This window comes from Oreochromis aureus, linkage group 2 (genome assembly GCF_013358895.1).
Source record: "Oreochromis aureus strain Israel breed Guangdong linkage group 2, ZZ_aureus, whole genome shotgun sequence".
NCBI lineage: Eukaryota > Metazoa > Chordata > Actinopteri > Cichliformes > Cichlidae > Oreochromis > Oreochromis aureus.
The window spans coordinates 17,091,208-17,119,124 of record NC_052943.1 but is presented as its reverse complement, the minus strand read 5'-3'; the positions used below and the strand labels follow the sequence as shown (position 1 = coordinate 17,119,124).

Below are 27,917 nucleotides of genomic sequence, written 5' to 3'. Positions count from 1 at the left end.
AATCATCACAGTTCATTTGCAGGTATGACTTTGCTTCCTCCAAACAGACTTTTTGTCATAGTTTAGCTGATTAGTGTTAACCATATTGATAACAATAACAAGCATTGTTGAGGTTCAGGCTGTGCCACGTAGGGACATGCCCACTGTTATTCACTGCAGGGAATGCCCACAGGGGTTCGTGTGGGTAGCTCAGTGGCATGCTATGAATTTATTTGCCGCATGGCTCAGATAACTGCAGCGAGCCAACCACCCACGCTCAGCGTCTGTCTGAGGGCAAAGGGAGACCTCTGAGTCTGTTTTTGTTATTATGACAACACCTCTATCTGTATTCACATCTATCACGTCTAGCAGTGTCCTCCTAATTCAAGATATCTTTTATTTCCATTTACTTTGAATTTCTGCACATTTTCCTCTTGCAGATCTCACCTTGTTCTGCTGGTGCTATTTTTTTCTTGTGCTATCCTCCACCTCCACATCATCCTATGCTTACTAGCAATTCTAGAGATGTTAGCGTGGTCCCCCTTTGGTTATTTGTGCCCCACTTTTCCTACATCACCCATAGGAAAAGCTACAGTATGCTCCCTGCAGGGCTTATTTAGCTCCAATTACATGTTAATGATAATTAAATTGTTCAAGGCTGGGGGTGAAAACCTATTCTTCTATAGTTGCTAGTGACAGGGTCTGATGTATGTGGCACTCTTTTGGGAAGTTTAGCCATCAATCATTTAGTCACTCGAAGGAGTGGATTTTGTTTTTACTGCTGCCTGAGAATCATATTGAGATCTAGTGGTTTATTTCAAGAAAAGGCTGCATTCTTCTAAAGTGCTTTGTATGTATTTGCTCAGTCTCACTGTATGTCCTTGTAATACTGATGGATGAAGTTTAAGCCACAAGGCCAGCTGCTGTAAATGTGGCCCAGATTTCAGGGGTTTTGATTTTACCATTTGTAAGCCTTTTCCGTGTCTTAATCAATTACTTAATCAATTCTATAATAAATTAAAGAGTCCTAAAACACTCCTTCCTTCTCTTTCCTTGAGAGGCTGCCATTGATGTCACACATATCATGCTGCTCAAATGCTGGTAACCAAGGAAATGAAAATCTGACAAGGAAGGAATTACAGCTTTAAGTATCTGGTGGCAAGGCTGAAAAAACAAACTTTGATACACTTTAATGATAAAACAAATGATTGGGGAATTAGGATCCCCATGAATAATATGGCAAGTTACCACATAATGTGTGTGTGTGTGTGTGTGTGTGTGTGTGCGGGTGCGTGTGTGTGTGTGTGTATACAAACAAGCTTCAAATTAAGCAAAAGTAAGTAGAGCACTGAACTATACCTTCTCACCAGTCATTTGATGCAGAACAAATCAGAAGTGGTTTGTGCAGATTAGACACAATGTTGGACGTTTTGGACCGCTGCAGTGTTTGACTAGCATTAAAAATAATGAGGTTTTGTGCTCACCCTGTACAGAGGCAAGCTGAATGGTTTATATGAAGCAAATCAAATCCACAAATTGGGAGAACCACTGTCTTTGGGAGTTACAAGACAATGAGGGATTTGGATGTGTATTTATTTATTCTTACATTAGCCCTGGTTACATTCATTCTCCCATAGTCAGAGCTGCTTTGGGGTCAAATGTGGATCACTGAGCTAAAGATTTTTTCTATTACATGATTGTTGTAATTATAGCAATTGGATACAAATTTTAAATATAGCCTAGAATTTAGGTACTCATAAAGTAGTTACTGTTTCCTACTGGAGTGCAAATGGATAAAAACCATTAATATTGGAAATAAGAGTTTTTAAGAGGCTTTTTAGAGGAGGGAAGAAATGAATTATGGTGTAGTCAAAGCAATAAAATGAGATATGTCTATTCACTCTTTAATTCAACAAAAGAATAATGTTTTGGTCATCTCTTTTCCATCTCTTTTCCTTTTGCTATGTATTGTCACCAGTCATATCAGCGGATGAATCCCATCCACTATAGTATAATAACTGCATGCTTTTTGGAGGACTTGCCATATGAGCAGTGGAAATCTAGATATTTGATATTCAACTGCGGTACTATGTTTTAATTTAGCAGTGAAGGAAGCATTTTGATCTGTGTGATCTTTTAGGTGTCTGTGGCTCAGGAGGTTGCACAGGATTTGTACTAATCGGAAGGTTGGTGGTCACATCCCTGGTTGCTGCAGTCTGCATATCAAAGTGTCCTTGGGCAAGATACTGAACCCCAAGTCGCTGTCAAATGAGCTCATCATAGTGTCATCATGTTTGATAGAAAGCACTTGGGCATAGAAAAATTGCTTGTATATGAATTGATGAATGAAAAATGTTGTATAAAGCGCTTTGAGTGCTTGACTAGAGTAGAAAAGTGCTATATAGGAACCAGTCCATTTAAACATTTACTTTAAAACTTCAAGTACAACTAAACATGAATGGATGCATATGAGAATATTTTCGAATGTTGGATACATGTCTTACTGTCATTGACCACAATTATTGTGGGTGCTCTTACTCTTCGTGTAACATTCAAATGACCATCTTGATGTTGTCCACTGTAAGTACAACAAGTAAGTCAGCTGATTCAAGGTGTCACCAAAACATAACAAGTGTGGCTTGTATTTTAAACCATATCACCTCTCTGTAGTGTTTTTCTTCTTCTTCCTTATGCATCTAGTTTAAGCTTTGTTGTTGTGCACAACCATTTGTTTAAAACAATGAATTACCTCATATTTTAGCTTCTAAAGGATTAAAAAAATGAACACACACCAAGCATTCATTTAGTTTGTCATTTACCTTGCTTAGTGATAAATAAAAAGCTGTTAGTTCAGTAAGTTTCACTGTATGATCTAATTTTTCTTTCTTTTGTCATCTTACACTGCATTGAGTACTGTGATGAATTAGCACTCAGTAATACCAGGAAAAATAAGGGTGTTGCATTACTGTAACAACTAGAAACCATGAGCTATCGTAGCAAGTGCATTGTTTCGTTTAAAATGTAGCTGTGTAATGTACTGCTTTGATGTATTAAAGTATAATAGTAATAGTATTTGCTTTAAATGTACATACTGGTTTTGACTCTTTATCATCATTTAAAAGTTCTGGAAATTGCAAAGAGAGGCAAGTGACAGTGACAGAGCAGGTATCTTCTACACTCTTTAGGAATATGAAAATATGGAAACAGAGGGCAGCTGAGTACAGTAAAGTCTCTGTCATGTTCAAGAAACCAATTTGAGATTAGTAGCTTCTGAAGTACTCATACCAACCAGTCTGTGTACAACCATGCCATGCCAAAGTCACTTATATAAATTTCTTTCCCATCCAACTTAAGCAGATACAATATCATCATGACTAAATATATTGAGTTCCTGCCATGTGATTGGCTAAAGATATTTGGATACTAATGAAGTAGCCGGTGAGTGTGTATGACAGTTGTAATGTTCCACATATTGGGCACTTTTAAAGAAGACCCACCTTCCCAAAACACTGAAAAACAAACAAAACCTTAATAAACACGCAGTTTCTCATAACAAAAGGTATGAGAAACAAAAATAAATTCGTCTAGTGTCCCTGCAGCAGCAGGACAATATTAGTAAAAATTATTATAATGATTATTATTATTTGCTGAAGGAGGTGTTTATTTAAGTGGCTTTGTCATACCAGCTTTTTTGATATGGCTCTGCAGCTTCCCAAACCTTATTAGTCTGGTTCAGCAGTCATACGCTGACTGCACAGTGCTTTAGCGAGGCAGTGTGATGAATGGCTGATGACTACCCCCTCTTCAGTCCTACTCTTAGAATGTTTTTAAAGCAGCTAATGTAGCTGTTTAAATCTCTGAGTATTGAAAGTTCCACAATTTGCTACTTTATTAAAATATGTTAACAGCTCCCCACTTCTGTCAGCTTCTTGTTCTGCTTGCTCTCCAAAAACAAGCTATCTATAATGAATGAAAGGGGAAGTAGTGATATTTAGGCAATGCAACTAACCAACAAAGGACGGATCCACTCTGGAGTCCCAGCAGTTCTCCATGTGGCTTATCATTAAAGTGTAACAGATTAAAAACAGGAAGAAAAAAAATCCACAAAGTCTCATAAGCATAAAATAGTGATAAGTATGCTGATGCATGTCTGGATGAATGAACGTAAACACATTAACTTACACACTCAATAAAACAAAATAATGTTTCTGATGGAAAACATCTGCTGTGCAGGCTCACACCAATATGCACACAATAAATCTGGAAAATATATCACTGGTTTTCCTTATTGTCTCGACACGTACACTGAACATATACACTCAGGTTTTAAAGAGGAGTGGGATTGTGTGACCGTTTCAGCAGTGATCTGTCGTGCTTCTTATTTGTCATCTTTTATTTCTTTCAAGTGTCTCAGCTTCTCCTAACACCTTTTACACCTTCCCTACTCTGCGCTGTGCTAATGATACATCCTGGGTATCTGCTGGGGGGAAAAAGGAAAATGTTTCCTTATTTGTATTCATATGTGCCCACTCAACCCTTGTCTGTATATCCATGTCTGTGCATTTGCATTTGCATTGAAATTCCGCCTGGTTTTCATTCACATCTTTACATACCAGTGCAATGTCAAATTGCTCTTTGTAATATGCGAACCATTATAGCAAGATACATTTATAATATCATATCTTTGTCTACTGTACATATTGTAGGCATCTAGCAGAACCCTCTGAGACTATATTGACATATTGTATTATAATTATGATGTGGAAATGTGCATGATTCATATAGGACATTCTGAATGTAGATAATTATAGCAGTGAGTCACTGATTAAGACAGTTTAGTTTCTGTTCTTAAAGGTAAAGAAGGAAAAAAAAAGTAGAGAAAACTATCTTCTTTGTTGAAGTAACCAAATAGATTGCTTTATATGTCTAAATATTCCTCAAGTTGAGAATTGCTACTAAGGAACAGCGTCAGTATTTTTGGTTTTTATTCTTTTTTTATTAATGTTTGTTTTGTCACTCAGAGCTCGAAGCATGCACAGTTTCCTCTATTAACTCATGCCGCTGTGAGGAATTTGTTACAGGAATTTATTCCCCATGGCTGTTATATTTTTTATATATTCAAATGCATACAGTATTTCCAATTGTGGAAAATGGCTTCAGTAGGTGCTCTGCTCATGTCACTCGTCACGTATGTTCCCCACAAATATCAGTAAGATTGCTCTTGGAAGAAATCCTTTAGGCTAGGCATCAGTAAAACTCCTCCGCCACAGGAGAAGTCTCTGAATGCATCACACATGACACGATCTACCCCTACAGAGCACAAAATCAAAAAGGGAAAGAGGAGGGAGAAGCTTGGGAAAAGCTGGTAAACACGAACATGCTGTTCGCAGTGTACTTTTATGACACCATATAATTTATTGATATTGACAGTCAAAACTTTGAATTACCTACTGTTGTGATTTTAAAATGCTTTGCAGTGTGAGAAAGTTATTTTTGTGCACAAAATTTGCTCTATGCCAGTATGGTAATCCAGCTCCAAAGATTTTGGTCTATGGATTACACTGGGATATGTGTGGTGCACATGTGTGTCTCTATATAGTTCAAAAAATATATGGAGACACACTAGTTCTTATTTGTTTACATAAAATAACAACTAGTGTGTCTCCATATGGAATAGGTTTTTTTATCCAAATTTTCCCAAAGGGTTTTTTTAAACACAGCAAGACATTGTCAGCGGGCTGCGTCTGTGATCCAGCATTTTGAGTTTATTTTGTATTTTTGATTGTTAAATTGAAATCATGTGAAGTTCTTCTGTTATTATTTTAGTTAAGGTTTAGTTGAGTTTTGGTCCACTTATGTTTCTTCTATGTCTCCTTGTTTGTGTCTTTTGTGTCTCCCCATGTATTTCATGTCTGCGAGTTGCATGTTCTATTTGTCAAGCTCGTGTTGTCTTGTTGTTCCTGTTTTATTGTGAAGAGTCTGGTGTTCCATGTTCAGTGTGTTTAGTTGTACTTCCCCTGTGGTGTTCAGGTTCATTTGTGTCAGGTGTTTTCCCCAGATGTTCTCATTTCCCTCATTACCCTCCTGTGTATTTAAGTCATCTGTCTCCCTTTGTTTATTGTCAGTTTGTCTGTTTTTCTCCCTCTATGTCACGTCAGATCTCTCATGATTCTGTTCATGTTCAGGTCTTCTCGTCACAGTTTCTTGCATGCACCTGCTCAGGTTCATGTTCATGTTTCCCTTGTCATAGTTGTCATAGTCATTCCTAGTTATTTCCAGTTTAGGTTTTAGTTCTCGCTCCTGTTCGCCTTGCTTTGCTTTTGTGTTCATGTTTTTACAGCCAGATAAATGGCTCCCTTTTTGTTTAAACTTCACTGCCATCTCTCCCTTGTCTGCTTTGTGGGTCCACACTGCAAATATACCAGCTGCTCAGCCGTGACAGATGTTTTCAACAAATAATTTGTAAACATGCTAATTTTATTTTTATTAAAAAGCACAAATTGTATATTGTATTTTCATAGAATAACATTGTTTTTCCAGAAAAAAACAAAATTTAACAGCGTTAATATTATTCACCCCCTGAAAAAACAATATACTTTAACTTTATTTAGTTTAAAGCTAGTAAAATCAAGATAAAGCTTAGGGTTATCTTCCAATTTATACACAGTCTAAAAACTTCAAGGATTTGAGCCTTCACTTGAAAAAGCATCGTGCTCAAAATAAAACAATTGTCAGATTTAGCAAGCTATGGGTTTTAGGACTCAAGGCAAAACAGGAAAAAGGCAAGAAGTAGTTGAAATCACTTTATTCAGTCAAACTATTTACATGACAAAACCTACAGCGAACACTGGTAACTAAGGTGTACCTGGACAAAAGGGCAAATCTTTTACTAAACAGGAATCTTCCTAACTGAGGTGAGAGACGGGACAGAGGAGCAGAGACTGGTATAAGGGTAGGGTGAATCTGCAAGAGAGGAGAAGGTGGTTAGATAGGGCAGAAAATCCTTGGAACAAAATAATAATGGAAAAAACCTTACTTTGAATCCAAGCTAGTTGGAAAAGGGAGGAGGTAGTGGGAGAGGAAGTGGTCCAAAAAGAGGCTGACCGTAGGCAGGCAGGCAGGTGAACTAGGAGCACTTCGAAAGCACTGAATTGTGATCCAGGGCAGCAGGAAATAAGAAGCGTCCTCATGTAAGTGCACATGAGACTAACGACAGTTGATTGCATCTGATGATTTGCAGGAGATCCCAAAAGGAGAGACAACCTCTAGCTCCACCTCAACAGGTGGAGGATAATAGCTGCTGTCCAAAAACAAACTGCAAACTCACAGAACCAGGCCTCATATGAAAATAAATCAGTTTAGGCTTGAGGAAAATAAATGCTGATGCTCACAAAGCAGGAGATGGATATACAAAGTTATCACAGCATTTCTAAGTGTCAAGAACTGGAGTGAGAACGTCATCAAGAAATTCATAGAGAGTCACAAAGTACAGAACAGAGAAGCCTGGCAGAGAAAGAAAGCAAAAGATTTCAAAGACTCTGGAGTGAGAGATGTGTCTAAAGACCCCAGAACAACTGCCAAGACACTCGTGGATGCCTTAGCCAAGTTGGAAACTGTGGTCTCAAAGAAGACATTTACTAGAATCGTGCACAGAAATAGATTGTGAGGTTACAGACCAAGAAAAACTATAAACTTTTGCAGAACAGACAATTCAAGATAGACTGGAGAAAGATTGTGCATACTGGAAGTGAGTTCTGTATTCAGATGAGACTAAACTAAAGCTCTTTGGCCACAGAGATGCTGCTTATGGCTGAAGAAAGAAGGGAGAGGCACATAATCCAAAGAAGAATGTCTCAACAGTGAAACATGGCGGTGGGAGTATTATGCTTTGGGATGCTTCAATGCAACTAGAACTGGGAATCTCATCAAAGTGCAAAGAAGGATGAAGAAAGAAGCTTATGTGAAGATTTTAGAAGAAAACCTCCAGCAGTCAGCAGACAACTGTTATCAAGCAAAAAGAATATAGAATTGACTATTAGCATCAGGAGGGGCTCTTTGACTCTGGCCGGAAATATTTTTTTAAAAATACTTAAAATGTGCACTTTTCTGAGGAAAGACAATTAGAGACTGCAGTTGGAAGCGAGAAGTAGTTGAAGAGCAAGAAAGTAGTTTCTGCTCCAACAGGAGGAAAATTAATTTAAAATTTTAGCAACGGACAATTAGAGGTGTGTTCAAGTCCAGTTTTATACTAATGATATGAAAGAGCCCCAGCTGTTTATTACTACTTCTTGAATTACTTATCCAAATGTTGTGGTGTCTTTTATCTGAACATTTTATTTTTCATTGATTTCTTATAGTTGTGTTTTGGCTTTTCATTCCACAAAGACACCATAAAGATTGCAAAAATAAATATGCAAAAAAACAAACAAACCATAAGTTCTAGTTGGTTATTTTAGTGATCCTTCTCATCTTTCTTGACCAGGTCATAAATTTATATTTTGCTAATGTGACAGACTGATCCACTTACCAGCCAAAGCTTTTGTGTAGTTAGATGTATGGGACTCAAACATGCAAAGACTCAAATTGTTTCACGTTTTTGGCAGCAAAATGAAAGTACCCAAAGTAAGACTTGGTTCGTTTGTGGAAAGCTTTCTAATGTGCTGAATATCTAAAACATTTAATTATGGCAGAGTGGGTTGAAAACAAAAAGAAGGTTAATCTTTTATTGTATGAAGGTAAAAACAATCAAATTGAGTATAAAGCAGAATTCAAAACCAAAAGGAGATTTGGGGAAAAAAAATAATTCTTTATACATAATTGAACAAAAATGCAGTGGTTGTGTCAACAGGGTTCATCACATTGGCAGCTCTCTTGCAATGTCTTTGCAATTGAGAAAGAATGAGATGAGGGGGCTGTGCTCAAAGCTTCTCTGGGCCCCGAGGCAACACGCTAGCACGCTACTCTCTTCTAAATCAGGAGAAACACTGAGCATATCCTCCTATGCATGAATTAATCATCGAACCAAGCACTATGTTTCTCTCTGTAATCTTTCTCACTGATTAGGGAATTGGAGTTGTGTTTGACCATATTATTTACTTTAGATGTTAAATCTCAAGAAATATCGACACACACCATTAATTTTCATGTAACACATTATTTCACCTGGGAGAACACTGGCTTACACTGAAAAGTTAACCAAGGAGCAATGCAATCTTATATTTGCACCCAGAACATTGTGATTGGGATTCTTCTCCAGAGCTACCACAGCGATGAGCTGATAATGATTCAGTGTCGTTTTCAAGGACACGGGGATGTTGATTGTTACCTCAGCTGCTGCAGCAAGAATCTGTTTATTCATATTCACAACAAAGATCAGTCTCTCTAATGTTGGGTGGCATATTTTATCTCTTATGAATCCTTCGCATGACGCTAATCCAGGAAATGAAAAGGTCTGCAGTCTTCACTATGACAATATCTGGTATTTTGAGTACCGGTCTCAATTCAGACCAGACTATCTCATCATGTGTGCTCGTGCAACTGGCTGCCTTTCAATCATTAGACTGTTGTTTGTGATGCCAGCAGATGACTCTGTACGTTGAGCGTGTGCCGTGTCAAGGGCAGACACAGGAAGCAGTCTGCCATGCACTCAAGCATTGCCATTAGCCCATTTGTATTGATTATTTCTGGCATTGCCATCAAGCCTGTTGGCTATTTTTGAGCAGCTTCAGACAGAGGCACAGATACAGGCCTATGCACAGCACAAACACGAACAGACCCAGAAAATGTTTTTGTTTTTGGTTAATTTTCTCCTTTTGTTCTTCAGTGTGAAAAAAAGTTTTCTCTGCGCAATCCTGTAGGAAACTAGGTGCACGCCTACTGCTTCCTTAGGAATATAGAGGGTACTACTACTGGCAGCCAGATGCTACTAAGGGAAAAAGTGACCACTTCTGCAAAAGCAGACGTTTTAGGCAGTTTGCTGGTCTCAGCCATTTAGGTGTGTGTTGATAGAATGCCGCAATCTTCCCAGGAGTAGACATCTCAACAAAAGCTTTCCCCACACGCAGTGCTCAGACAAATTACAAACAAAAGAAAACAAATGAGCAAATACCAAACACCGCATATCACCACAAAGATGCCATATCATCTATCAAAACCTAGACTGAATAAGTTTAAATAAAGTAAGAAGAGCTCACCCACCAAACCTCCTCCTCTTTTGGTCCTTTCTTCACTCTTTTTGGACACATACAGGCAAAATCCCTGGCATCCCCTTATCCAGTGCAGCAGAGGCTGACCCATAAAAAAACCTAAATGAATATCATGATGTTTCCAGTTGAGATAAAATAACTTCAGTCAGCCTCACATACTGGCAAACCTTAAGCCTGGCCTCCCTGTAGCTTAGCAGGGCAGGAGTTGTTCTTGGCAGCCCTCACCATGTGACAGCGATTACATTCCAGCACAGCGCTCTATTTGTTTCACCCTCGGTGTGTGTAATGGAAGCAGCAGTGATCAGCGAATGCGCTCTGAGCTGTGTATGTGCATTTCTTCGTGCCTGTTCTGATTGCTTGTGTGAATGTCTGCTGCATAGTTCGAAGCATTTTGAAGCTTCTCTGCAAACGTGCCAGGGTCATCTTTTGATGGATGACCTTACTTAGATATATCCGAGGCCCTGGTTTGCTCTTACTTGAAACAGAAAACTCATTCCATTCATGCTGAGTGATTGTATGTGTGTGTGTGTGTCCTCACGCCTGTTATGGACTGACAGCCTCTTCTGCAGGGGCCATGGAAAAACAGTTCCTCTCTGATTCAATTACCACAGCGAGTACAGCTGGAGGGGCAACAAGAGGCTAGGGGACATCATGGTCTGGTTCACACAGGTTTTCTGACACAGGGTTGAACAAAGAGGCCTATCAGCTCTGAAACGTGAACTTACAAGCTTGATTTCACCTTTCCGTCTTTTTCTCCTTAAAGTCTCGAAGCTTTCCCCACATGCACTTTGTGAAACTGCCATCCCTGACGTGATACCTAATCCCTTATGTGTCAGAGCCCATCTATGCTGAATTCAATTTGTATAATATTGCCTTACAGTCCTTTTTTCAGTCAGTAATATGGAATTGGCGATGGTGGCATGCTGTTGGTTCAGGTTGAAAGATAATAGATAAGCATTTGCTTAAACTCCATTTAGCAGCATGTAATTAACTAACCTTGTGTCTTGCAGAATTTCATCTCTCTTGGTATTCTATTTCATTCCAGCTAAAATCTTAAAGATTTTGCTTTGATTTCACATAAACTGTCATCTGAATCAAGTTAGGTTTTTGCAAAGTCCTCTCTCATTTACAGATGTGAGCAGTAACACGTCTTTTTCACTCTTGCTTTCGCTCCCACTCATCATCTTTGATGTGACAGTGCTGGCAAATTGTGATGTGCAGGAATAATGATATTTGAGTGCTGGCTTCTGGTGTGTAATTGAAACACGAGGAAGCTTTCACATTGCCCCCACACTGCCGGTGCCAGCTGTGCTACAAAAGCAGTACTTCCCTCAGATATCTCTTATGCTGCTGGCAGGTGGCGAACAGATAACTTCCCTCTGTCATGTGAACCTAGTTCACTTCAGCAAACCTGGAAAACGCTGTCATCTACAACTCTGTGCCTCTCACCTTGCACCGCTACCATGTGGCATTCTATATAAAAGACATTGCATGCATCTTTGATTAAAAGAAATGTAATAGTCCAGTATTGCATCTCATTTTGCAGCAGTTACAGCATTTGCAGATTTACCATAAAATCTTAAGTCATTTTTGACACAGTAAGTCTTCTCTGATTTCAGACAAAAGTAGACCAAAAGAAAGTAGCTTCTATTTAGAACCTTGTTCCAATTTTACTGATTCTAAATACTGAAAAAGTGTTGCCATCAACTTTTTGTAACACATAAATTTAAAAAAAACCCTGATATGCATTTGCTTCATAGGTTGAAAGACTGCAAAAAAGAAAAAAAGTATGTATAATTAGCAAATATAATAAAGAAAATGTAGCATTGTACTGTCATTTCATTTCACCGTCACCCATGGATCCAGTAATGCTGTCATTGTATTTGAAATTAAGGCTTTCACTTATACAGATTTTTTTTGTGTTCATGTTGGAAATACAGTGTTACATATAGTGCTACTCTATACTCAATCATATGTGTCTACCAATATGTTTAAAGGCTCTTTTCTTGCTGATAAACACTTAAAAGGTGCTAAAAGTATTTTAACTCTGCATTTTTATGTCCATGTTTTCCTGGTAGCAGTCTTTCCTCCTAGCAGTACTTTTGCAGGCAAGATGCTTCACACCTTGGCATATTGTTGCTACCTCTGTGTATAAGTTGTCTTTTAAATTATCACATGCTATCCCTCTCTAGCTTAGATAACCAGACATTACCATCTGAAGCTTACTTCAGAATTGATAAACCCAAGCTGTTAAAAAAAGATGCTCGTGTTAGAGGTTTAGATTATGTAAAGGTATGTTGTCTGAGCTTGTTTTAGAATTAACTACGTTTTTGACTTATTCATCATCTAAACACAGTTTTGACTCTTCTTCTAGAATAAAAATTAAACATAGAGGAACACATTTGTGGGAACATTCTTTGACCTTTTTGAACCTGTCCGCTTCACACCAAACCAGATTGAGTGCCATTTAAGACCTACCATTTAGTTCTTTTATTCAAATGTTAGTGGGTTGTTATCTTGCTGTAGGATGTACGCCTGACCAACCAGTCTGTCTTCCTTTATTACTTGCCCTTTGCTCACCATTCTCGTAGCTATAAAAAGTACTTCCTGCAGTATTGTCCTAATAATGTATTCCATCTGGTAGGAACAACAAAGTAATCAGCATAAATTGGGCCATCTGTTGGAATTGTTCGAAAATCTTTTAAGGATTAATTCATATCACTGCTGCAGAAAAGCTACAATTTTCTTTATCCCTGAAAAAGCAAATTTCTCATGAAATATATTTTCATTTCACCTTGGACAGTGTGCTACTTACGTTTAGACTCTTAAGGTTGGACTTCAAATGGAAAAATACCCGGGTGACTACTGGAAAAATAACATGGCATGCAGTTGATAATAAGAGTCATTACTGAATTGCAAGTTCAAGCGACACTGCTAATGAATGGTTTAGACGTTATCTAAGAAAACATGTAAACATGTTGCTATTGTGGAAAATAGGCTGCAGTGACCAAATGTCATCTGCAGCATTTGGTTGGTGAGTTGGAAAATCCTACTGTTTGCTAAAGCAATGTGTTGCTGTGTGTGCTGGCAGGGTGCGGCTAGAGGCTTTCTCCGACAACAGCGGGAAGCTGCAGCTCTCCCTGCAGGAGATCATAGAATGGCTGACGGCCAAGGACGAGGAGCTGTCGGAGCAGCTGCCCATAGGAGGTGATGTGGGAGCTGTCCAGCACCAGAGGGAGTTCCACCAGGTAATGTGGATAATACCTTTTCAGTACACGTTTTACAAGTAAGAAGATGTGATTATTCTCAAAAGGGAAATTAGACACACAGCTTATTCATACTGAAAAATTAGCCAAAGAAAAGCATATACGTATATAAAATACAACAGAAACTAAAATGCATAAATGGATTCTTTGATTATATGTGATGGAGGGGATAAGATTCTTGCTATATTAAAGGATTTTCTTCTCAATTTTAAAAGCCATATATCTATGTCCGTATTAGACAATATGAAATTATACTGGGGGCATGCTCAGGGTCATGTGCTGATAGTTCATTAACCAAAAAGTCTCCATGTTGAGGTTTCCTCGTGTAGAACACTAAACCCTCCAAATGCCCCTGTTGTGTCATGAGTATGGATAAATCCCTTTGATCAGTATAAAGTCTAGAAAACACCTAAATAAATGCAGCCCATTTACCTGTGTGATGTGTGTTTTTTGAGGCAGTGTTTGCACTTTTTTCTTTTACTTGATAAAAGCTAAAATAGTCCAGATTTGAATCAGGGGAATATTCTGGATTTTAATCTTCAGCAGAGCAGTAATAAAAGCTCAAGGATAAGAACAGCATGCTTGGAGTTTGCAGATAACAAGTCTCTATTCTGCCAGCTTTTGCAGATATCCAAGATATCGATCAAACCTGCATCTATTGTCCAGTTTGAATCAATACTAGATAACTGAAACTTTCTCCAAGTTTAGCTGTCGTTGATACTATTGATGGAGGCATTGATGGAGTACACTGCAGGGTGTTAGGATCTCCAAAAGACAGCTGGTGAATACATAAAGAAACTGGTTTACTAACTAAGTGAAATAATAATGAAAGAAATTCAAACTTTGAAACCCTCCAATCAAATGCCAGCTATACCAGCTCACTTTTTTTTTTTGGTTCACTCAGGAACAGCTTAAACAAACTGCTCCAACTAACCAGGTTCATCTAAGGAATGAGCCTGCTCTTTTTCAACTGGACTGAACCACAGCCGCAACTACTATGTTTTTTTTAAACACACAAATGATATATGATTCCTGACATCCACACATATGTATGTGAAACAAGTAAAAGTACCTAATTATAATATTTTTAAAGCTGGAACCTTTACATTTTTGATGTTGTTGCTTAAAAATCAAACTAAGATGGTTAATTAATTACATAGATTGAACAACAGAGCTTAAGCTATTTAGAGGATTTGTGATTTGTGTTTGGATATTTTTTGTCCATCTTTAAGTCATGTTCACAATTCCAGATCACAAATCACATCCTGGGCTGGGATTCAGGGGATTAATTGTAGCAGGACAAAGCGCTGCACAGTAAAACCACGATTTTAAAAGATTTTAGAGACTTTTGGGCAAATAAACAGATTCATTAACACTGAGCCACCTAAGGATTAGGCCTCATTCTTTGTAGGTTATGTGTACCACTTAATGGTGATGTGTTTGTTGAATAAAAGCAACAAACAAGCATTACCAGTTTAAAGCTGATGGAATTGGTAGCTAATTTAAGTTTTCTTTTTGTCAGTAACAAAGTTTAAGGCTTTAGGGAACTTTGGTTAGAGCTGCTGGCAGTGACAACATGTCGTCCTCTCAGATAATTCTCTCACGGTTCAGTGATTTGAACTGGCCTGTAAATCTTTCAAGGTCTTGTGTGGAAAGAGGAACAAAAAAACCCAGGAGCTAACAGAATTATACCTAAGTGATCAATTGAACAAGTCAGTTTAGACCAGTGAATGTTTTCATACTTGTACTGAATGTAAAGATGCTCATAATTTAACTTAAACTATTGGCTGAAAACTGATTCTGCAGGACTCAGGAGCTCTTGTGACAGGAGTTAAACTAATCAGAGTGCAGAGTGATTATCTACATATAAGCTTAATTTATTTTGTATAGCTTTACATCTTCCTAGGTCATGTACAGTGTCTGTCCAGCTATTTTTGTTCATATATATATATATTATATATATACTATTTCCTCCTCAGAAGGGAAATTAAAAATGATATAAGAAGTTATCCAGCAATGTACAATGATCTCTCCCTTTAAAAGAGTCTATTCTTACAGAGGAGTGAAAAAAAGGACCACTTCCAAAGAACTGTGGCTGAGATCTCATTAGCCATGTCTTCTCAAGTCTCTTGCCCATCTTCATCACCCTCTAAAGACACATGGGAATGAGGTGCTTTTATCTAATTGGCTTCTCCATTTCTCTTTTAGGGCCCCGCACACCCACATAGTGGTCTTTTTCAAGGAAGAAGTTAGGTTGGTTATAGGTTAGGTTATGATGAGAGGTTGTCAAAGTTAGTCCACCATAGAACTTTGCAGCAAAACTAGGAGAAGTGGTGTTTTAATCAATCAGTGTTCAGACCTGATAACAGCATTCAGAATGGGAAGTCTGATTCATACATTGAGAATTCAATTACTTCCAAGAAATTTGTGCTATCATTAGATTTTCCCACAGTAGTGAGGTAAATCTGCCCAAATTTGTGTGTGACTTTAATGAGCAGTCATCCGGTGACTTAAAACCCTAAAAATGTAAATTTTCTCAGTTTTCCATAAACGTGCTGGCGCTCACTCCCCTGTGTGTGTCTGTTTCACACAGCAACAGTTAACATGTGCAGTAATATTTCTGGCCAGTGTATATCCTTGCCTCACCCTGCACAAAGCCTGCACTCTGACTCTTAAGGTTATCACTCTTAGATGTATATGCAGTTATTTAAAACACAGCATCATACATCTACATTTAGGTTTCTGTCAGGTTGTCACACTGTCATTTATGTTACTTAATTATCTATAATTGGAAAGCTAGGTCTGTAATTATAGTGCATTAGATTTACCACTAACTGTATTTCTCTTAACCAACAAAGTTTTAGCTGTGATGCTGATCAAAGACAACCTTCCAACATATAAGTGGCGATTAAATATATTATTTAGAAAATACATCAAAAGGAAGAGTAATTTCACATGCATTAAATCTCTTTCAGCTCAGGGTTGCAGAGGGTGATGGACCCACTTGACTTTGGGTGAGAGGCAGGGTATTCCCAGGACAACGCATCACAACATCACAGATCTAAAACAGAGATTATTAAAAGGTTAAGTTGCTGCACGTTATCACACCTGCAATAACTTAAAATCATCAGTTAACATAACACATGTGGTATGTCTTTGAGTGCATATGCATTTCATGTTTGATGGTGTCAGCATAAAAAGGTACTCCCCCATAATATCTTAACAGCTGATTTGGACTTTTACAAACTAATCAAGTATAATAAGTTGAATTTCTGTGCACGGTGTTTAGACTACATTGTTGCCATGCTTACCATACATGCATCCAGTTTCCAGGCTCTATTATATCAGACTTGTTCGATTTAACAAGCCAGCATAATGAGTGCAAGTTTCAATATTTTGTCAGTGAATTTTTATTGAAGAGATCAAAAGAAAAAATGGATTTCCTGTGTGTTAATGATACCCACTGGTGGCACAACCATAGAAATCCCAGGATGTCTTTAAGGGAGGGAAATCTTTCAACTGAAATCTTTTTAATTGACATGTCTTATAGCTCTGTGTGCAGTGTGTTAGTGGAAACTCATAAAGCTGGTACAGACAGGAATTGCCTAGGAGGCAGCTGTCCCTTTCTTTCTCCCCGGCTTTCTATATGTGTGTGTGTGTTACAGATAGACATCCTGTTTAACAATCTCTTCAAACAAAAAGCAGAATCTGATGCAGTTATTCAATCATCCATCGTTTTAGAACAAAATGATTTTGATTACTATTTAAATAACATAATGCAATCAAATATCAAGGCTGTATAATATACTTTAAGGAGTATGTGTGGAGGATATAAAACCATTCATTTTTACTCTCTTCGGATTTCTTTATGATAGCAAGTATTTGGAAAAACATCAACTATGATCTCCTGGATATTTTTTTTCATTTCCCACTAAATCACCTTAGCCCTTACTCGGCAGTGATATATCTTGTGAAGTGGTAGCGGTGTAGCCACATGCACACATACACGTAGACACGTACAGTAGCCTCCACTCGCACAAACTTGTAATTGGTTCTGTAACTACAGCATAGTTTCCCATTCCACCCTTTTTCCAATTTTCCGTGCTGCCAGTTTGTGCAGAGTGTCTGAAAGGCCACTTGACAGTTATAGGTTTGTGGCTCCTGCTTCACACCACTTCAACTCCCATCTCAACTGGTACACTGTGAAATCAGACTCCCAATTAGCAGGGCGGCAATAACAATAAAAAACAAAAAAACAAAAGACACCTTTAAACTCCACATTTATCTGTGCTATGCTCTCCCCCGGCTGCTCTTCATTCTCTTTTCTCCCTGTGCCTTTTCTTAGTCACTCTCATCTCTATTTTCTCCTACCCCTCGACAGATTTTTATAACCCCAACTGTCTTTTTTTCTCTTTCTTTAATTACCACTTAAATGGGGGTTTATACCCATAAGGAAAATAAAGCTTTTGCATTTTCTCAAACAAATTGCATGTTTATGTGATTTGTAATTAATTCTTATAATTTTGTTACATGAGAAAAAGCTAAAAGGGTCACGTTGGGTTCATGTCTCATGAATAAATCATGAGACAATATATTACAACATTATAAAATACAACATTTGGCTCTTTTTAGTGTATCCTTACTAGGATGTAATGTACAATTTTTCCTTTCCTCTCCTCTCCTCTCTGCTCCTCTCCTCTCTCCTCGAATGTCCCATTTTCAGCACAGCATGCCTTTATAATCTGTGATGCCTCCGCTTCCCGAGCGTCTGGTCGTTCTAAAACTTTTCCGACAAAGCAGAGAGGGAAATTGCATTTCGGTTTTCTATAGAGAATTAAAGCGTTTTAAGAAATGTGAATTATTGATCTTAAGTGGATTTATTCTGATGTTGTTGTGTGTGAGTGGAGTTCTCACTGTATTACACTTGTGTATGTGTGTCTCTACATCTGCATGAGCCCTGGCTTGGGAGCATATTTGCTGTGTGTATATTTGGGGCAGTGACAGAAGGGTAAGATACGTAGTATGGCTGTGCATGCTTTGGTGTTGGGACGACTGAGCAATTTGGCATTGGAAAGGATTTTGTGTGTCTGCAGCAGCTGCAAAAGGAAAATGAAATGAAAATTCATCTACTTCTGTGTTGTCAGAAACACATAGAAAAGGAGCATCCGGGATGAGTAAAGGGAGTCAAAATGTTTAGACCAAGTCAATGAAGTCATTTCCTCCCCCTGACTTTTTCTACACCATGCATTATGTATCTTAATCTGATCTGAAGGCTTCGCTCTTAATGTTCCTTCAACCAAAGATGAAGCCTCTGAGTGTGAAATTTAGCTGGAATTAAAGTTTTAACATGACAGCTGGCTCAGGGAATCCATGGCTCAGCTCCTCTTTGGGCAGCAAAGCAGCTAAAGAGACGACGGAAAGAATAGAGAGCTAGAGAGGATGAAAAGTGGGTAAAGGAAAGGAAGGAGGCGAGGCGAGAATGAAAGGTTAAGGAGGGAATTTGTGCTCGGAGAAAGAGTGTGAGAGAGGAAGGGGAAAAAGACAGAAAGCAGGTTTTCTTCAAGACTGTTGCACTGGGAATCTTATCTCATGCTGCAGCTCCCCGTCGTGCCACACTTTTGCATGTTTGCATGGTGGCGGCCGGTGTTTGCTGGTGTTTCATTTGGGGCTCTCTGTTTCACTCTACTCGCTGCCTGTTATCAGGCCTGCCGGGCTCTGGTCCTGGGGATTTTCATAGACACTGAAACACTGTCACTGCAGTGGCTCACAGCACTGCTAATTCCAGCTAGTAATGTAGATTTTTAGCTGAAAATGTAATCTCTTTATACCGTAAGAGGATTGAGAACATTGGCTTCACCTAAATAAATTACTCTGAAGAGAGGAAATATCCCTGGCATTAATTCTCACACCTGCGCTATGTTTTAAACAGAACAAAGATTAGTGCAGAAGAATGGAGAAGGTTGACACGTTGGCTTTCTTTGAGGCCCCAGGAAGGCTCTGGCTATCTCCTCAGTAATACTGAAGGTGTGTATATGTGTTTGGGGTTCCTTACACACTGAACTCCTTGTCTGTAATTTGCATAGTGAGTACTGTTGAATGTGACCCAGAGGAGCTGAGCTCTTGAGCTAATTGGCTCTTCTGTGCTTGAAGGGCAGATGACCAGTGCACCCAGTAGAGTTGATCTCCTATGCGCCCTGGGCTCTCATCACAAGCAGAGAGCCGTGTAACTTCACTGGAATGTGTGTGTGTGTGTATTTATGTGCGTTTAGTGATTGTGTTAAGTAACCCATGCATTTGAGCAAGTTAATTTTATGTACGCCATTTAGTGTTTCTTAAATAGGTTAGCTAAACAACCTGTGTGGCATGTTGTAATCTTTAAGGAAGGTTATGCAATCTCTGAAAGAAAAAATAAAATATTTATTCTCACCAAGTAAAAAATTCATAGACGTCAAACACACCCTTGCTCTAACCAGTATACTCAGAGGGTTTCTTGCTACATTTTTACTTGTTCCACTGGTGGTTTCACAGAGAAACTTTCATAAAGTTTAATCTCTAACATCCAGATTTCAGATATGTTTAAATAACTTTGCTCAAAGTTGCCCTGTTATTGAGTATCTTAAGTAAATCCAAATGAATTTAATTTAAAATAATAAATAAATGGAGACGGTTTTACTGATATTTTGATATTAGGCTTGGGTAGACTTGTCAGCTGGTGATTATTACTATGTAAACTTCTCTCTATTTTGTGGTTTGGGTGATTTTTATGGCATATAAAAGTTGTTTGACTTGCATTAGAAAAATCCTTGGTCTGGTCAGAATGGTAGATTATAGCTGTGTACCTCAACTACTTTTCTATGTTTTCCGTACTTGTGCAGCTTATCTGTCGTGTTTTTGATATTGACAGCTGACTAATCTGAAATTCTCTATATGCCTGTCAGTGGTAGATTTATGCAGTCCTCAACTTGTAAAACTGGAAACATCACCTCATTATATTGTATGCATGAGTTTTTTCACTCAGGTGATCATCAGTCACAGGTTCTTGCTAGGACATGAAAGTATAACATGTATATGTGAGCAGGGACAGCACACACTGAAAGGCACAACCAAGTGACTGAGATAGTGTACAGGAACATTTGTGGTGCATGTGTGTTAGAAGTCCCCAATTCCCAATGGGAGACCATGAAAGTGATTGCGTACAACAGGGCAAAGGTCCTGTGGGACTTCAAGGTCCAGACGGACAAGCAGCTGTTGGCCAGTCAACCAGGCATAGAAGTGGTTGACAATGAGAAGAAGACTGCAGTTGTAAGAGACGCAATTGTAGCAGACAGCAACATGAGAAAGAAGGAGCATTAGAAAATAGAGAAGTACCAGGGGCTGAAGGAGCAACTAGACTGACTACACTGGTTGTATTTCAGATCAAAGTGAGAGACATTAGGGTACAAACTGCTGTCATTTACAGCCACAGTAGATTCTCCCTTTTTCTCGTCACACTAGTGAAATAATAATTAATGGCACTGACAACAACACAGTATATTACTGCAAGTGCGGTAAAAGCTTACCAACAATTGTTACACTGAACCAGTGACCTTCTAGCTCCTCGGGTAAAATCTATGAGTGAACATGATGAAAGTGAAAGTAAATTAACAACCATTGTCATCGCTGGATGTTTTTGAGTCATGTTAATTCACTCTGATCACAGTTTAAAGTTTAAGTAAAAACCATTTGCAAACATAGAACACTGTGATATACCTATAAACCGCTGTCCCCCTGCTGTTTGCTTCCTTTATGCTAGCTCTGCTGATAGCAGCTACTGTCACATGGCAAAGTAAACACAGAACAACATAGACCTGAACTGAATAGAAGAACCATGCATCTGCTCATTGTCTCTGAAGCCCAATACCATTGGACCAATATCCAATCTATCTCTACTTATTACTAAGCCAGGAAAAGTTTGACATTACAACTTCAAAAAAGCAGTTTAAGAGCCCAGAGGTTACAAACAAAAACTAATGATTGGTGATTAATATTATTTATCAAATAACTGAAATAATATTTTCTAATTATTATAATATTTCAGTTATTTGGCGATTTATTTTGCATAATTAAGCATTAGAATGCTCTGAGAGTAGACGCAGGTTCAACTGCGACCATGTCTTCCTCATCGTCCTTTGAGGAAAAAGCCCTTAAGTTTGGAGATAGTTTTACATTTTTCCATCTCCCTCTCTGTATCCCTGCAGGCATTCATGGAGGATGTCAAGTCCCGTGGGCCATTTATCTACTCTGTCTTGGAGTCTGCCCAGGCATTTCTGGCTCAGCACCCCTTCCAGGAGCCCGAGGAGACCCTGACCGATGGAAAAGGTCTGCTCCCTCCATCGGCTGTGCCAACTGCTGCTCCAGCCAAAATGTCATACTCATACACCCCCTCAGTTGAGTTCCTTTGGTAGGACCCATGCAGGTGAAACGTTCCATTAGTAGTTATTAGCAGTGATCCGTCCTCTCGTGTCACACTGAGTTTAGGGAAAATGTGTGGGTCAGGACCAATTAGCTCTAGTTCACCACCTCTAAAGTACCATCTGCTCAGATCAATAATACAGCATGCTCCTCTGGTTCTCCACGGTCACATCCTCTTTGTAGTGTTTGGCTCTCACCTCTGGTTGCTCATTGAGGGAATACTGTAGCAATCAACCTTACTGTGTTCCCCAACATGAGCTGCCCCCTGCCTTTCTCTTTCCATGTTTCTATTCATCGAGTTGATATGCCATCCTTCTTAAATCATTACTCTTCTCTTGGCTGACTTCTAACCCCCCGTTCTTCTCTTCACCCTGTTATTTCTCCGTATGCTCCCGTTTATTACTTCTTCCTTTGCACCTTTATGCTCTTACCTCTGCATGACCCCATCAAACCTCTTCCATCTTCCACAGAGGTGTCTCCACGCCGGCGGATCTTGAATGTGAGCCGCTCTGTATGGAAGCAGGCGAACGTAGCCAGTGACCTGTGGGAAAAACTGACAGCACGTTGTGTGGACCGCCACAGGTTAGACTCTTTTATTTGTAATATATATATAAAATATCTTGTTCTGATAAAGGGTGGTTTCTGAACTGGTGAAAAGTAACCATACTGGGATAGTTTACTATAATTTATCAGGATTATTTAATTGCGAATTGGAGATACTTGTGCTTTAGTATTCCCACTGGATGGCACCTTCTGCTTCCACCAAAATCCAGGGTAAAATTTACTTTACTGCATTTATCTGACAGCTTGTCGTATTTCAGATATCTAGGAGTTGCTAGAAAATTTACCAAAGATACATTTAGCCTCTGAACTTAGTTCTGTTTAAATAATTGATTAAGCCCCCCAAGAGATTAAAGAAAGATTAGCGGAATTCAAGATAGTGTAGTAGAACTGTTTTGTTTTTGTTTTTTGGCTTGATCTTTACCAGATACAGTAGAAAAAGCCTTCTTACACATTCCATAATTCAATCAATATAATGTTGCTCACACTGGACAGTTTTCAGTATGATGAGCACATTTTGCTGATAATTCATATATATTTCTATTCAAGTACGCTGTAGATTTACTGGGTTATTATTCGTCCTTTCATTTATTCCACCACTGGGACTCTGTACTCTTTGTCTGTCATAATTTTTAATCAAGTTGAGTACAAGGAAAATTATTTTTAGATCTTTCTTCAGAATACAATTATTTGTGTCCTCTGCAGGCCTTGCCAATACAATTTTAGTGATTAGTGTTTTTAAATTAAACTAGTAATGATAAAACATCAGTGAATAAAACAAATTCTATGGTCTCTGTGCCCGTGAAACTATTAGACAACTCGTTATTCATTACTGTATTTTTCTTTTAGTCATGAAGAGTGACTAAAGCGCGCTTATGATTAAATATAAATGATAGGTGTGGCATATGTGATTATTCTTTTTGCTTTTGTGAGTCTGCGCAGTATACTCTGTAGTCTACATATAATGAACAAGACAGATAAAGAGAGAGATAATGGAATGGAGTTAATGGAAAAAGGAAAAAGAAATGCATATTTGTCATAATTATATTACAGTTTCTCAGAATTACTTAGGCAGATTGGTTGAAACCATTTCCCATTTCTCAAATAATCACAAAAAACAATTTTCAAACTACATTCACAAAACCTCCGACACTTCTGGGAACGCCAAACATCAAATAATAAAATTGTTCCATTAAAAAAACAAAGCAAAACAAAAAAACAAAACCAAAAGAGATAAAAGAGAAGGAGATATCATGTAGTGCAAGTAATACCACGGAAAACTACTAAGACAGTCGACCTTCAGGTAGAGTGATATTTTAAGTTTATTTTTCAAGCAAATTGGCATAAACTCTAAGTCTTAATCAGGGTCCACAGACCATATCTAGCCAGTGTTCTTGGCTTTTGTTGTTTGTCATCATAGCCATGTGGCAATTACTTAATTTCTTTTTTGAAAAATAATTTAATCAATGCTGAAAACCATAGTCTGTAAAAACAGCATGGAACATTCATTGCAATACAATGTTCAGGGCATACTGTGCAATCTGCAAAAATAAAATCTACATGTAATATACAGCAAATCGAGATTGTGATCGTTGAAGATGGTTGGTACACTTCATCTGAACCACCTGTTTAACTGCTTATTAATGCAATTAACTGAGTATATTTAGACATGGTCAAGATAACCTTCAGAAATTTAATTTAGGCATCAGAGGAAATGTGGAAGAAAGGTGATTTAAGTGATCTGGCACCAGATCTGGTGGTCTTAGTATTTCAGAAACTGCTGATCTACTGTGATTTTCCCACACAACCATCTCTAGTGTTTACAAAGAATCATCAGAAAAAGAGAAGATGTTTTGTTGATAACAGAGGTCAGAAGAGAACGGACAGATTGGCTTAAATTGAGTGGAAGGCAATAATAACTCAAATAACCATTTGTTACAACCAAGCTACGCAGAACATTTCCTTTAGGACCGTACTGTAAACGTCTTCTGATGTTAAACGTAGCACGTTAAACCCAGTGCTGGTAACTAATGAATTGGCCTGTGAGTATATAATTGTATGGAGTTATAAATATGAAATATAAACATGGAAAATGAAAAGTTAATTTTTCAAGACAATTTTTTTCTTCCTTTCATCTTAGATGATTTCTACCCATTGTTGGTGTCAGTTTATTCTGCTGTCGGTTAAGTTAGATCATTAGCAATAAGAGCAAATGTTTCTGAATCATATTTAAGAAATTAAATGTCTTGTAGTTGTGGTTAGCCTTTGTCAGCTGTGACTCCCATTATACATTTATGTTTTAGTGAGTGATTGTGTTTAGAAATTTAGCAATAAGAGAAAATGAGCTCTGCAAATTATGTTGAAGTAGGTAAAAAATGAAATGGAAAAGGTTCAAAGAGCAATTAATTTAGCAAATTCATTCTACTGTGTTTGTTTCAAAGAATGAGATTTTGGTATATATTTATAATAAAACTTTATTATTTTATCAAAAAAGAAGATCATACAGCAGAACAATGCCTGTGTGTGTGTGTTTTTAAGGCTTTAAAGTCAAGAGTTGTTTCTTCCTGTGACTGTGGGTGTGTGTGTGTGCCTCCACAGCAGGTTTATGTAGCAATATATTTCATGTAATACAATTACCATAACCTGATTACAAAATGTGGCAGCTATAATCCATTACAGAAACAATTATGAAAACACATTTATCAAGGTTTGAAGTCATGAAAATTCAGAGCTCACTTTTCTCTATATCGAAACTTGTTTTTGCACAAAAGCCATTTAGAACTGGTGGAATGAAATATATATTTATATACACTCCCTTATTGAAATGACAGCCTGTAAATTTGGATAAATGGGTTGTTTCACTGCATGCTCCATGGATTTTGATTGATTTATTTCCTCACACTGATTCCAGATTTTAATTGATCTGGTAGTTAACTTTAAAAAGTTGCATTTTTTACAAAACCTCCAGACATATGGAAAGGACTTTGGAGCGTCTTCTTCAGATCCAGGCTGCAATGGAAGAGCTGGCAGGGGCCTTAGAGCAGGCAGAGGGGGTGAGGGATGCCTGGGAGCCTGTTGGAGACCTCTTCATTGACTCTCTGCAGGACCACATAGATGCTACCAAGGTACCGATCTGCAGTACACTCTCGGCTCTATTTTTCTCTTATCTCTCCCTCACTAATCTAAATTGGGTTTACCTGTAGAGTAACCTAATTGTCTCCTTTGAGATTATCGCCTCTGGCTATCTCTGAAAAAGCACACATTGTGACACTACAACATGTCACAAACAAACATCAAAAAAATGACATCCAGCTTTTTCTTTTTTTTTAATTCTAAAAACCGCAAGTATGCGATCCTCCTGCATAAATAGTTGATCTGTTTCAAGCTGTGTTCCTTTAAAGTGATTGTTTTTGTTGCCTGCATGCACATTCCTGCCAGAAAGGCTGTAATCTGACAGATGATGACAAGGCCCTTCAAAATGACACTGCGATGTGGCAGGGGTTACAAATCTCAGTTGAATAGATGTTGTTAAACAAATGACAGGTCATTGGTTTAGTCATTATAGAGTACTGAGTTCTGTTGCCGCTGCCTGTAATTGTGCGGCGCTATTCATTAGAAGCGAGGGCACTTCACAATAATCATGTCACTGTTTGGACTCCTGTCACAGCCAGCACATGTTCAGCTCAGTCTTTAGGGCAGGCTTGTCAGTTGGCGTCATCTGTACTCCTTTACTCCCTTGTGCTTACACATGGGTGCATGCACATGCAAAAACAGACACGTGGATGCACACAGGATGCAATTATAAAAGTACACCAGACACTTTTGCATTCGAATGTGGAGTAGATCTTCAGCATCTACTCTACATTCCACACATCCTAAAGTGACATTTTTAAAAGTCTTGTTTCATCTGATCAACACTCAAAATCCAAATATAACTTTTATATTATATACATCCTAACTGAAAAACAAGATTTTAATAACTCTTCTTGCATGAAAAAGAAATACTTACATAATTTGTAATTGTAAAAATAAAATATCAGATTTTATTTTATTTTTTTTTTAACTGTTTTTCATATTTTAGCATAGATTCCAATGATTTTTTATTAACTCTTCATTTTTGCTGGGGTAGCAGATTTTGAGAGATTCAGGGATTAATTTTCTGACATCAAAAGAAGCAATTGAGTGTATTCTGCATGAGAAATGATTGGTCAACAAAATAAAAACACTGGCTTGTGAGCAGATTGCCCATAGTTTTCATGGAAGGTATCGACTTGTCTGCAAGTGTAAAAAGAGTGAAGAAAACTGAAAATGAACCATTTGCCTTCAAAGTAAAAGTTTACCTTACAGCTGCACTCACCATGTTTCACAGTGTAAAGTGACGAGCGCTTGCAGACAAGTAGTTGTATTTCAGAGAGGCAAAGAATCCGCGGGTAGTGGTGAAAGTGATGTTTCAGTTATTACTCGTGTTGATCCTCAGCATTTCACAGGATTAGTGTTCATCATTGTTGTTACTGTAGCAGAATGATTGCCATAGACTGAATACATTCATCCCACTGAAATGTGATAAATAAATTATTTTATTGCAGTTGGAAAAATAAATAAATGAAGCAAACGTGAACTATGAAAGTGCCTGGACAATTTTGTTTATATAGCACATTGAAAACAACAGAAGTTGACCCAAAGTACTTTCTGGCCAAGTGTATTTCCACTCCAGATCTACAAAAAACTGTGTTTCAAAACACATGAAAAAGTGTGAAATGTGTGTTTTATTGTTTTAACTAATTAACAGTGAAAAGCAACAATCATGGTCATGAAAATGTATTCAGATTTAGAATATTAATGGTTCTTTCATTTCATATGCTCTGCTCTCCCCTATGTAAGCTACCTTTAGGAGTTAAAAGTGTTAATATCTGTAGTTGCTATTGGCGATAGTGGCCTTGTATTTACTTGGCATCATATCAATACCAAATTTTGAAATATTGCACAGTCCTACAAGCAACCATTCAGATGGTACCAGTCGCTTCTGACTGGCCTAAATCGGGAAAACTTTATACAGTTTTGTTCTTCTTATTTTGTTTGCCTTTGATAGTCATTTTCCCATTTAAACTGAGTTTAGCTTAGATTTGGGATTGTGAAGCTTCTAAAAAAATCTAAAGCAAAGGTTTTTTCACACAAAATCATGAACACCAAAGGCATACAACCAACAATGCAAAATGCATGGGACACTGGCATGCATAAACTGCTGAAGTACTCACATTCATCTTAGTTATCTGGTTTTGCCCATTTACACACTATAAAAAGGGGCTGGTTCAGTGTCAGTACTGTACATTCTCCCCTCTGATCTTAAGACATTAAAACATGGCTTTCTGCCAAATTCCAGACCAGAAAGCTATAACGGATCAAGTTTCCATTGATTTTTTTTAATTTATTTATTTAATTTAAATGTAGTTGGTCC

General features: G+C 38.0%; 1 protein-coding gene across 6 annotated transcripts in view; it reads left to right on the top strand.

Annotated features, from left to right (window-relative positions):
- Positions 1–27,917, top strand: part of drp2 (dystrophin related protein 2) — a 175,556-nt gene that overhangs the window by 100,984 nt on the left and 46,655 nt on the right. For all 6 annotated transcript variants that reach the window (XM_039619943.1, XM_031736395.2, XM_039619933.1 and 3 more), the window contains 4 exons: positions 13,276–13,432; positions 21,688–21,808; positions 22,372–22,483; positions 25,431–25,587. In XM_039619943.1, the coding sequence (XP_039475877.1) occupies positions 13,276–13,432; positions 21,688–21,808; positions 22,372–22,483; positions 25,431–25,587 (547 nt within the window). The remainder of the gene's footprint in view (positions 1–13,275; positions 13,433–21,687; positions 21,809–22,371; positions 22,484–25,430; positions 25,588–27,917) is intronic.